Here is a 12967-nt window from a genome sequence, read left to right as displayed (position 1 = left end):
TTCAAGTCCTGGCTGCTTTACTTCTGAACCAGCTCCCTGTTAATATGCTCAGGAAAGCAACAGAAGATGCCCAAGTTCTTGGGCCGCTGCCACTCATTGAGAGACCAGGCTACTGCCTTCAGCCTGGCCCAGACCTATTTGCTGTGGTTATTTCAGGTGTGAAATAACAGATGGAAGGTGTCTCTATCACTACCTTTCAAACAAACAAAATTTAAAAAAAATAAAAGGAAGCAATCTGATTAAGCAAAAGTTCAGGGCCCGGCAGCGTGGCCTAGCGGCTAAAGTCCTCGCCTTGAACATGCCCCGGGATCCCATATGGGTGCCAGTTCTAATCCCGGCAGCTCCACTTCCCATCCAGATTCCTGCTTGTGGCCTGGGAAAGCAGTAGAGGACGGCCCAATGCATTGGGACCCTGCACCCGCGTGGGAGACCCTGAAGAGGTTCCTGGTTCCTGGCTTCGGATCGGCGCAGCACCGGCCGTTGTGCTCACTTGGGGAGTGAATCATCGGACGGAAGATCTTCCTCTCTGTCTCTCCTCTCTGTATATCTGACTTTGTAATAAAAATAAATAAATCTTTCAAAAAAAAAAGAAAAAGTTCAGAACATGACTAGAAGTGGAAGCCAAGATATTCAAAACTGAGGAAGTTCAGAGGCTGAGAGGCCAGAGTTTCATAGGCCAAGTGCATTGACAGGATGGGGGGCAGCAAAAAGAATACAAGGGGCTGGGACTGTGACAAGGGAGTTAAGTCTCCACCTGTCACACTGGCATCCCATTTGACTGCTGGTTGGAATCCTGGATGCTTCATTTCCAACTCAGCTCCCTGCTAATGCTCCTGGGAAGGTAAGAGATTGGCCCGAGTGTTTGAGTTGCTTCCACCCACATGGGAGCCTTAGATGGAGTTCCAGGTTCCAGATTCTGACTAGCCCAGCCTGAGTGCAGCAGGTAGAAGATCTTTGTATCTCTGCCTATTTCTATCTTTGCCTATCTTGGTGTCACTTTGCATTTTGAATAAACAAATAAACAAATAAATCTGTATTTATAGCAGCACAATCTACAATAGCAAAGACAAGGAAACAACAGAATATTGACAAAAGGGGAATGGCTAAACAAACCCTGATACATCCACTCTGGAATATTACTCAGCCACTAAAAATAATAAATTCTACCATTTACCATAAAATGATCCCAAATAGAGACCATTATGCTCAGTTAAATAAACCAATCCCAAAAGGAAAAATACCATATGTTCTCTCTGACATAAGGCAACCTTTATACAAAATATAAGATCAATAGATAAAAAGATAAAGGTGTATACATATATTTATCTAGAGAACTATGTAATGGAGACAAGTATGCTGTGAAGTGAAGATATATCATAGTATGAGCTTCTACTTCTGAATAAAAGGATCTGTTAAATACATATTGACAGTAGGATGCTGGATTTTCTACCATTGTCTATACCTACAATGTCATGACACACTGAAATATAAGAATGACGGACTTGTGACTGTTGTTAAAGGACTGTACTATTGTAATAATATAAGAGGAAACAGTGGGGGTGGAGAGTGGAAATGTATCATGAAAAAAATACAATAAAAAAGAAAATAAATAAAGCAGCAGATTAAATTTAAAGAAAAATCAATATGTGATTTTATGTCTGTGTATAACACATTTTTTAAACACAAAAGAAATTTTTAAATGGATAAATTCTCTCTTGTCACTTATTTATGTAAATTAGGAAAAGAAAACTATTATCATTTCCATTATTCAGCTTTAGGGGGAAGAATATGTTGGTAAAACTTAGAGCATATCGGGCCCAGCGGCGTGGCCTAGCAGCTAAAGTCCTCTCGCCTTGAACGTGCCAGGATCCCATATGGGCACCGGTTCTAATCCCGGCAGCCCCACTTCCCATCCAGCTCCCTGCTTATGGCCTGGGAAAGCAGTCCAGGACAGCCCAAAGTCTTGGGACCCTGCACCCGCGTGGGAGACCTGGAAGAAGTTCCTGGTTCCCGGCTTCGGGGCGCAGCACCGACTGTTGCGGTCACTTGGGGAGTGAATCATTGGACAGAAGATCTTCCTCTCTGACTCTCCTCCTCTCTGTACATCTGACTTTGTAATAAAAATAGATAAGTCTTAAAAAAAAACTTAGAGCATATTAAATACATGCAGGAACATGCTGTGTAAACCACCGAGACATATTTTAACCACTTGCTCATTTTTTCCCATCATCAAAAGATTACATCCAATGATTATTTAAAATTGGCTTCAATGATCAAACATTAACAATTAAGAAGCATTAGACTTACCTCCTCCATCTGATTCACCTGTTGCTGAAACCACTTAAAGAAAAAAAAAAAACAGAAAAATATTACTAGTTGGTTACATGGTTATTTCAGCAGTGAAATAAATGGGCACAAATACGTGTATCTGTGATGGTCACTTTTCTTTCAGTCCTTATGCAAATACCACTTAAGAGTTCAGGGTGGGCTTATGGAGAATACAGCTGAACTAAAACTTTTACTTTATATATAGTAATAAGCTTGGAAGTTGCTTAGTTGGGTGTTTTGAATAAGTTGAGTTCAATTCCCGGGTCTGGCTCCTGACTCTAGCTTTCTCCTAATGCAGGCATGCTAGCTTTAGCAACAGTTCCTGCCACTCCCACGGTGAGTCAGGGTTGAGTTCCCAGCCCTCAGCTTCAACTCAGCCCAGCCCCAATTATTGCGGATATTTTTGGTGTGAACCATTGCTTGGAAGTGTTCTCTCCCACTTTCTGTCTCTTATGTAATTACTTTTATAAAACCTTAGAAATCATTTCTTGACTTACATGTATGCCTCAGGCTGGAATACATACCTTAAAAACAGTGTCCAAAACCTGAAAAATTGGTAATTAATACATTTAAAAATGAAATCATTACAGTTTATTGCAAATATTTGGTTCAAGTCTTATACAATTTGTAACAATAAAATGTTTTAATTGTTGAAACACAACTTTATAAATATATAATTCAAAGTCATAATATTTGCGTATTTAAAGATGGTGTGCTTTAAAAAAGATTCATTTTTTTTTTATTGGAAAGTTAGTTTTACAGAGAGATAGAGAGAAAGCACTTCCATTTGCTGATTCACTCCCCAAGTGGCCACAATGGCTGGAGCTGAGCCAATCAGAAGCCAGAAGCCAGGAGCCTGTTCCAGGTCTCCCACGTGGGTGCAGTGTCTCAAGGCTGTGCTCAACTGCTTTCCCAGGCCACAAGCAGGGAGCTGAATGGGAAGCAGGGCCGCTACTGCACGAACTAGCACACATATGGGATCCCCGTGTGTCCAAGGCGGGAACTTTAGCCACTAGGCAAACCCAAGGTGGTGTTTTGTTGTTGTTGTTGTTGTTGTTGTCATTGTTTTATTTTTGTTTTTAAGCTATTTTTTCTAGGTAACTTACATCTAGGATAAAAAATAATTTTTCCGGGCTGAATGGTGGCATACAGGCTAATCCTTCACCTGTAAGCACCGGCATCCCATATGGGCACTGGCTCATGTCCTGGCTGCTCCACTTCCAATGCAGCTCTTTGCTTATAGACTAGGAGGGCAGCAGAGGGTGGTTCAAGTCTTTGGGCCCTTGTATCCACAAGGGAGGCCAAGAAGAAGCTCCTGGCTGCCAGCTTTGGATCAGCTCAGCTCTGGCTGTTGTGGCCAGTTGGGGAGTGAGCCAGGTGATGGAAGATCTCTTTTTATCTATCTATCCTTTTCTCTTTGTGTAAAAATCTGCCTTTCAAATAAGAATAAATAAATCTTCAAAAAATAATTTTTTATTTATACAGATTTGAATTAGAAGGCCCCAAAATCAGTGATGTAAATCATTTCACGTTTTGTTAATATAGGAAAGGAGTAAGACATAATTTCCTCTCAGAAGAGTACTGTGTTTCTTTTCACATAGCAGCAAATGTGATAAAGAAAAGCACTACTTTTCCTAGTACGAATTTTTGTTTCCTAAAGAACCTGTAAAAATCAAGATACAAGAAACTGCATGACTGCTTGATATATTTAATAGAAAATGCAAATAACTGATTTGGGAGATTGTGAGAAAAACTGAGTATACAACCCAATTATACAATTCGAAATATCAACATTTACTCCTTAAAATTCAATGTTAAAATAGTTACATTTGCCACATACACAAAAAGCCATATATCCTCTTATACTTGAGTGAAAGTTTTGAATGACCTTATTAAAGAAAAATAGTTACATAATATTCCAGTGGAAGGGGGAATTAGAATGGAACAAATATTGAGCAGGTCTTTAACATTCCCTTCTGCAACATTGACTCCAGATTGGTGGTTCATAGTACAGTGCCACAGCCAACAAGATCAACTCCACCAGCAAGCATAGCAAATTGTTTTGGCCATTCTTGTGATTCATCTCAGCCTATGGAATCAGAAAGTTCAGGAGTGGACCCAGTGGGCCACCAATCTTTAGGTTACTGCTTTGCACACTGAAGTTTGAGAATCGCTACGTGTAATAACAAGAAAGCCTAGATGGAAACAAAAAAGGGCAGAGACTCCCTAGAAAACAGACTGGGTCAAATTGAAACTCATGCCTGGGCCAGCTATGTGATGGTTTAGTGACGTTATATGAAAGTCACTTTCTCCACCAGGAGATGAGAGTCCAAGGTTCTCAAAACCTTCCTGCCTTGGAACCTGAAGGGAAAGGCTACCATGTCAATTCAACCATTCTTTGCACTAGAGTTTTAGGATTATAGAAAATCACTTAAACTTAGGAGAACAACGCCTTCTCCATGACCTCACCTGCTGCCTTCTGCAGTTTATAAACAGCATGCTCCAGTGTGGGCTTCGCTTTGGCATTATCCTGTTTCGTGTTCTCAGCTCTGCGTGCAGTCAACTTTTTCCTCTCTTTCTGCTTTTTCCCATTCCAAAGAGGCTACACTATCGATAATTGTCCCACAACTGTTGGATATCCTCTTCTGATTTACTGTGTTTGTCATTTTTGTACTTCTATAATTTCTTTTTGGTTCTTTCTTAGAAATCTCATCTACTTACATTGCTCAATTCTTTCTGTATGCTGTCTACTTTATTCATTAGCAACCTCAGCATCAAGAACTGCAGAGTTCTGGGACCAGTACTGAGGCCTAACAAGCTAAGCCTCTGTCTGGGGCACTGACATTCCATGTTGTTGTCTGGTCCTATCTCAGATGCTCCACTTTTGACCCAGCTCCCTGCTTATGTGCCTGGGAAGGCAGTGTAAGATGCCTCAAGTTCCTGGAACCCTGCACCCATGTGGGCCACCTGGAAGAAGCTCCTAGCTCCTGGATTAAAATCACATTCCGATTTTAACCAATAATAATGTGTTTTAATATTTCCTACCTGAAAGTTTACATAAAATACATACATTGTGTTCTTCCTTAACTGCATCTTCTAGTTGAGTTGCCAACTGCGAACAACGTTGCAAGAACAAATTCATATCATCCCCAACCTTTCAAAAAGAGTAACAGAAGAGAAAGCTATTTTCATTTCAGAATCCATATGCACCTAGGCCTTTTTTTCCCTATACTTAACTATTTTGAAAGCATTTTAATTTTTATATAATATATATCCTTTTAGTCATCCAGGATCTAGGAAACTCCGCTTTAAATACAATACTAGCAAATTCTCCCAAATAGGAAAATAGAAAGAAAGAACATTCTGGAGAGTAACCTATTCATTACATGTACCCAGTTCTGTCTCTTTTTTCATTCTCCTCTGCTAAGCTGCAGAAAATCAAAATTCCAGCTTTTCAGCGTTTGTGGGTGACCCGTTGTGTGTATATCTTAAGAGTATATCTTCTTGTTAGGAACATGAACTTGAACTAATCTGTGAAATTACTTGTCAAGATCAAAAGTCTTTCACAACTTACAGCCTCTCTCTAATAGGCAAACAAAAACTTTGAGGGACAAGTAGTTCCAGATTAAAATGACATAGTGAATAAACCTCTTGTTGTAGAACACTGGTTTGTAAGTCAAATGACTGATCTATGAAAAATAAATGTTAGGTGTTTGCATAGAGCTAGTAGTTCTCTACAAGGACTACATTCCCTGATTATTACATTTTAAACATAATAATAAATAAGCGTTTGTCATAAATAGGAAAAGAAGTTTAAAATGGAAATAATCTGCCAGAACAGTGGGCAAATGAATGGCAAAAGTTACAAATCACAGACACAACTAGTGCAGCAGCGCACTGAGTGTGAGATGTTCTTGATCACACTCGGGTGTAACAGAGAATAGAGAAGATGGAGACTGAGCTGAGCAGGTCTTCAGTTTCGCCAGGTAAGATGCATAAAGTAGAACAAGGAAGATGTGGTGATAACAGTGGACCATGGCATTGAAGCTGGGCAAGAAAGAATGTGAAGATTTGGGACAATAGCATGGCAGTGTAATCAATGGATTACCAGTCTCTGTGAAATCCAAGGCTTATTTTTTTTTTTTTTTAACATCAGTAAGAACTGAGTGGAAAGGACAGGAAGTAGTGGCTAGAGACCGGGGTGTCTGAAATTCAAATTATGGACTATTATTGGTAATGACAAGGACTGTAAAATGTCACCGTAGAATTCAGTGAGAGATGAAATAGAAGATAAGATCACAGGAACTGTAAAATAGAGGCTATCATGGAGATGTGAAGACACAATATAGTATACGTGTCTACTTCCAAATCAAACATGAACTCCCAATGAAACTGTTAAATATATCTTGACCATAGGATGTTGGACTCTGCCATTGTCCATACCTGCAATGTCAGAATACACTTATAACAGAATGGTGGACTTACGACTGCTTATGAAGGACTACAGTATTGTAATAATAAAGAGGAAATCAGTGAGGGGAGGGGAATTGATGAGGGCAGGAGAGGAAATCCCAGGCCTATGGAACCGTATCATAAAAAAAATAAATTTTTAAAAGAAAAAATTGATGACGCAATGTTTGGTTTATGACTTCAAAATTGAATATGATGACACAGCAGTTGCTTTATGATATAAAATTTGATTATGGCATAATTGTTGATTTATGACATCACAGTTGATAATAACAAGTTCTTGATATCAATGGTTATTTTATCACATTAAGATTGGTTATGATGGTACAATATTTGGCCTATGATTTCACAATTTTTTATGATGGCACAATGAAAGCTTTGCGACATCACAATTGATTTTGACATTACTAGTGTTGGTTTATGATATAGATTTATCACAAACCAATTCATATGATATCACGAATTTTATGACAGTAAACTGTGTGTTTCTGACAATGAAATTTTCAATGACATCACAATGGTTGGTATATGACCTCACAATTGATTGTGATGAGAAAATTGTAGCTTTGGGCCCGGCGGCATGACCTAGCGGCTAAAGTCCTCGCCTTGAAAGCCCCGGGATCTCATATGGGCGCCGGTTCTAGACCCGGCAGCTCCACTTCCCATCCAGCTCCTTGCTTGTGGCCTGGGAAAGCAGTCGAGGACGGCCCAAAGCTTTGGGACCCTGCACCCGCGTGGGAGACCTGGAAGAGGTTCCTGGTCCCGGCATCGGATTGGCGCGTACCGGTCCGTTGCGGCTCACTTGGGGAGTGAAACATCGGATGGAAGATCTTCCTCTCTGTCTCTCCTCCTCTGTGTATATCCAGCTTTCCAGTAACAATAAAATCTTTAAAAAAAATTGTAGCTTTATGATATCAAATTTTATTATTACATTGCAGTAGTATTCTTTGATGCCAAATTGATGGTTGATCACATGCCAGTTATTACTCACAATGATCTATGACAATACGGTGATAGTTTCTGACATGAAAATTGGTTGCAGCTGAACAATGGATGGTTTGCAAAAATGCAACGATTATTACCTCTTTAAAGGGATTTATTTATTTTCACATAGGTCAGAGAGTGGGAGATATAGAGATCCTTCCATCCATTGACTCACTCCCCAAATAGTATTTTCCAGCGCTGCACCAGACCAAAGCCAGGAATTATGAGTTTCTTCTTTGTCCCCCACATGAGTGACCTAACAACTTGGACCATCTTCTGCTACCTTCTCAAGCAATTATCAGGTATCTGTATTAGAAATGGGAAAGTCAGGACTTGACTTGTTGTTCATACGAAATGCCAGTATTTCAGATGGTGGCTTTACATGCTGCTGCACAATGCCAACCCTTAAATGCTTACGTCATAAACGTAGGTCCATAGCATCACGGTTGCTAACATTCTAATTCTGACAGAACAATCTCTGATTTATGACATCACACTTTATTGTGATGCCTCAATGGAAGATTTTAAGCCATCACAATTGATTGTACAGTTTTACAATTGATTGTGACATCAGAATTCTGGGTTTATGATGCCAGAAGTCTGACTTGTCACAAGTCAATTCATTATGTCAGCACATTTCTAAAATAGTATAATTGTGATTTATCATCACATCATTTGCATAGGTGAACTCACAATGGATTGTATAATATTGTATTTGAGTGTGATATCACAATTGTAGGCTTATAATATTACAAAGGTGATTTATAACAATTTAATTGTTTATGACAAAAATGTTTTTATGACAACACAATGATTTGTGCCAACAAAATTAAACAAAATGGAAAGTTTGTAAAATCACAATTGCAGTTATATGATCATTGTGGTATGATAATAATGTCAGAATGGGAATATATCACATACAGTAATTATAACTTCAAATGCTTTTATGACAATAAAATTGGTGAAACTAAAAAAAAAAGGAAGATCACATGGAGTCAGCTGCAATGCTACAGTATTCGAATACCTCCTCCATAGAGTTACTGAAATCATCACAGATTACAACAGTAGTGCTGTGAGACAAGTAGAATAGGTTACAATAGAGATTAAGAGTTGCCTGCTATATGTTGATTCTTCTTTGCTTCCTACCAAGAAGAATTCAATTTTGTAAGTGGCAACATTCATAACTAATAATTTTTCCACTCCTGTTTACTGTAAAGAATTGTCATTTACCCCCTTAATTGTCTTAACTTGGTCAATGAAACAAGAAGAAATTCTGACACCAAACTTCAAAGGAGTTAAAAAATGCTACTTAAGATGAGGATGTAAAAAAACATTAAGGTATTAACATCGCCCAAAATATATGAAATAAAATAATTCTATGTTTTCCATTGGGAATTCTGAAAAGGAGGGAGCACAAGGAAGATGCATACATTAAATTCCACAGAAGAAAAGGTCCTCTTTAGATGAACAAACCACAGCCACATCCACGTAGAAAGATAACATGGTAGAAGGAGGAAGGTGCTTGGAATAGTGTGTGTGTGATCTAAAGGAAACCTGTCAGACACACTCACTGGAAGGAATAAAGAAAATTCAGCTGTCCTATGACCAACGGTTAGCCTGGTAGATGGACTGAGGTGAAGAAGAGTTTCCAAGGTAACAGTAATGATTCAACCCAAACATTTTGCTCCCACCAAACCCCTCCATTCTGACTTTTCCCATGATCACGATAGAAAATAATATCTACAGAAGCATACATGGCTAAAATTTAAAAGACTGACAATGACAGTTCTGATGAGGATAAGAAGTCCCTTAAACTCTCATACGTAGCTGTAGGAAACTAAAATGGTAATGCCATGTGGGAAACAACTGGGCAGTTGCTCATGAAGTTAAACATATAACCTACCAATTCCACTCTTGATTATCCAAGATTAATGAACACATATGTCTGTATGAAGACTCCACATATATCTTCATAGAAACTTCATTTCTAACAACCCAAACAGCTATTGGGTCCAAGTATTTATTAGGTGAAAAGCTGTTTGTGGCATAGCAGACAATGGAATAGTCTTCACAATATAAGAAACAAGTTGAATAAGAATATAAGAAATATATATAAGAATATAAGAAACAACATGAATAGACCCCCAAAACCTGATGATAGTGATAAGAGGTTTAAAAAGTTGAATAAATAAGGCCACATACTGTAGTGTTTCATTTATATGAAATTCCAGAAAAGCAAAACTTTACTGAAGGACTGATAGTTGTCTGGATTCAAAGCACGAAGAGAAAATCTGCAAAGCATGCTTAGGTGGAGATTTCCGAGACAATGTAAATGTTTCACTTTTTAAAAATATATATTTATTTTAAGTTTTATAAAAGTCAGATATACAGAGAGAAGAGACAGAGAGGACAATCTTTCATCTGTTGATTTACTTCCCAAGTGGCTACAATGGCAGGAGCTGAGCCAATCTGAAGCCAGGAGCCCAAAATCTCTTCCAAGTCTCCCATGCGAGTGCAGGGTCCCAAGGCTTTGGGCTGATCTCAACTGCTTTCCCAGGTCATTAGCAGAGAGGTGGATGGGAAGTGGGGCTGCTAGAATTAGAACTGGTGCCCATATGAGATCCTGGTACATTTAAGGCAAGGACTTTAGCCACTAGCCTACCGCACTGGGCTCTCACTTTTTAAATTATTATTATGGTAGTGTTTATACAGCTGTAATAAAGAGCTAGTAAACAGAGACATGCCATCCTGCAAACTTCTATGGTGATTGTATTCTAAAGCACATCCAAACTGAACCAAAATGTAAATCAAGATCATTTAAGACTGAGCTCCAAACTCCTGCCAAGTAAAACACTGGCAAAATTGAGGCAAGTATTTAGCCTAGCAGGCAGATTTTCCTTTAGTATGCTCACATCTCACATTGGAGACCCCGGGTTCAATACTGAGGCTCTGGATCCTGACTCAAGCTTCCTACTAATTCAAACCATGAGATGCAGTGGTGATGGCCTGAGTAATTAGACCTGGGTTGAGCTCCCACTCTGGCTTCATCCTGACCCTGGCCATTGTATGCATTCAGAGAGGGGGCTAGTGACAGACATGTTCTCTGTCCCCATTTCCCTCTTCCTCTCTCTTTTCCTCTCTCCACTCTTCCTCCACAAATAAATTATAGAAAATAGTTTTAAACACATGGGAAGATCAAAGAAATTAGCTCTACGTGGTAAGCAACAATAGGAAAGACTGCGGATTAGACAAATCAAAAGAGAACTCAACCAAATTAAACATTCGCTGTGGATCAGTTTCTGTTGCATTTAATGCCTAGAAATTATGGATGATAAGCCCTTCACCCTAAATAACAAAGAAGCAACAACCATTCCTCAGAAAACAAAACACCGTATCTCAGCTTCCAATACTAGGGATTCAGCAAAACACATAAAATAGAGGTAGGTGTTTGGTCTGGTGGCTAAAATGCCATTTGGCATACCCACACATTCCGTGTCAGAATTCTTGAGTTTGAGCTCCAACTCTGCTCTCAGTTTCAATTTCCTGCTGATTCCTAGCATGGAAAGTAGCAAGCAATGACTCAAATATTTGGGTGCCTGCCACCACCCACATGGGAAACCTAGCCCCACCCAGTCCCAGCTGTCACAGACATTTATGGAATGAAGCAGCCAAAGGAAAATCCCTCTCTCTTTTCTTTTCTTAAAAGACGTGTGTATATAGAAAACATATAAAGAATTACGAAAATATGATCCAAAATCAAAAGAAAAAAGTTTGTAGAAATAAACACCCTGATAGCACAGATACAGAAATTAGCAGACAAGGAATTCATAAAAAGTTATTACTGGTAAGATGGAAAAATTTTCAAGAAAAGAAAAAAATTGGTGAAGAGGTAGATAATAGCCAGAGAGACACAGAAATTTCTAAAAAGGAACCAAAATATAATCTAAGTTATTCTATTTGAGGTAAAATATTCATCAGTTAGAGCTTCACACTGCCGATCAGACATGAACTGCCCCTCATATGGCATGACTACACTTGAAGATGGAGGATTAGCCTATTGGGCTATTTCCTAGCCTCAGGAATTATTTCTTAGCTACTTATCAAATAGTTTTATGTGTGTGTGTGTGTGTGTGTGTGTGTGTGTGTAGTGGGGGTGCCAAAAAAAGTAGGAGTGACAGCAGTAAAATATATGAAGAAATAACCAATTTTCCAGATATATCAAAACCATCAATCCACAGACTCAACTTGGTGAATACATACAAAACCTCACCTGGACATAATTCTGCATTACAAACTAAAGATAAAGAGCATTAAAAAAAAGAGATATAGAAGATACCTTAAAAGTAGGCAGAGGAAAATGGAAACAATGATATTACTACAACAGCGTACATAAAAGAAACAGTAAGTAGGAGTTGATGGAATTATGCCATTGTGATGTTCACATTAGAAGTAAAGCTTTAAAATATTTAACTCAAGATAGATTATGATAAGTTTAGGACAAATATCAAATTTCTCCAGCAAGCATAAAATAGATACACCTAAAAGCCAAAAGGAAAGATGAAAGATGTATATTTGCAAGCCAAAAATAAGGTAGAAAAGAAAGAACAAAAGAGCAAAGAACATATGGGACAAAAAAGCAAGCAAATGGAATGGCAAGATAGTAGACTTGATTTACATCAGTTCATTAACATCATAACCAATTACATTCCATGAAGTTCAACCAAATGTAAATGAACAAAACATACCAATTAAAAACAGATTGTCAGGCTGGATTTACGAAGCCAGACTCAACTATATACTCTTTCAAACAGACACAGAAACTATCTGTCAAAAATTGTTTTAAAGATTCAACATGTAATGACTAAACATCAGAAAGCAGGCTATCAGATTAGGCACACTTCAGAACACAGAATGATGTCAAGTATCTTCTGAAATTGTAACTGCTTTTTGTCATGACAGACTAGCTCCATTTCTTGAATCCTTGCTTCTATAACTAAGATGCTCAAGGAAAAATCTGGAAGGTGGAAAGAGGAATACAGGGATCTCAGGGTTGGAGGAGCACAAGTCAGTGACTTTCCTTAAACCCTTTGGTTTATCTGCATATGCTGGACCCATGGATAAATCAGCAACCTGAAACTGCCAGTAAGCACAGATGGACGAAAAAAGCCATAACAAAAGTTAAATG

At 38.6% G+C, this 12967-nt stretch overlaps 1 protein-coding gene across 9 annotated transcripts in view; it reads right to left on the bottom strand.

The window, feature by feature from the left end:
- Positions 1-12967, bottom strand: part of CCDC7 (coiled-coil domain containing 7) — a 127016-nt gene that overhangs the window by 38974 nt on the left and 75075 nt on the right. For all 9 annotated transcript variants that reach the window (XM_058669584.1, XM_058669586.1, XM_058669581.1 and 6 more), the window contains 3 exons: positions 5399-5482; positions 2853-2873; positions 2308-2340 (listed from right to left, as the gene is read on the bottom strand). In XM_058669584.1, the coding sequence (XP_058525567.1) occupies positions 2308-2340; positions 2853-2873; positions 5399-5482 (138 nt within the window). The remainder of the gene's footprint in view (positions 1-2307; positions 2341-2852; positions 2874-5398; positions 5483-12967) is intronic.

This window comes from Ochotona princeps, chromosome 10 (assembly GCF_030435755.1).
Source record: "Ochotona princeps isolate mOchPri1 chromosome 10, mOchPri1.hap1, whole genome shotgun sequence".
Classification (NCBI taxonomy): Eukaryota; Metazoa; Chordata; class Mammalia; order Lagomorpha; family Ochotonidae; genus Ochotona; species Ochotona princeps.
This window is presented reverse-complemented; position numbering and strand designations above follow the sequence as displayed.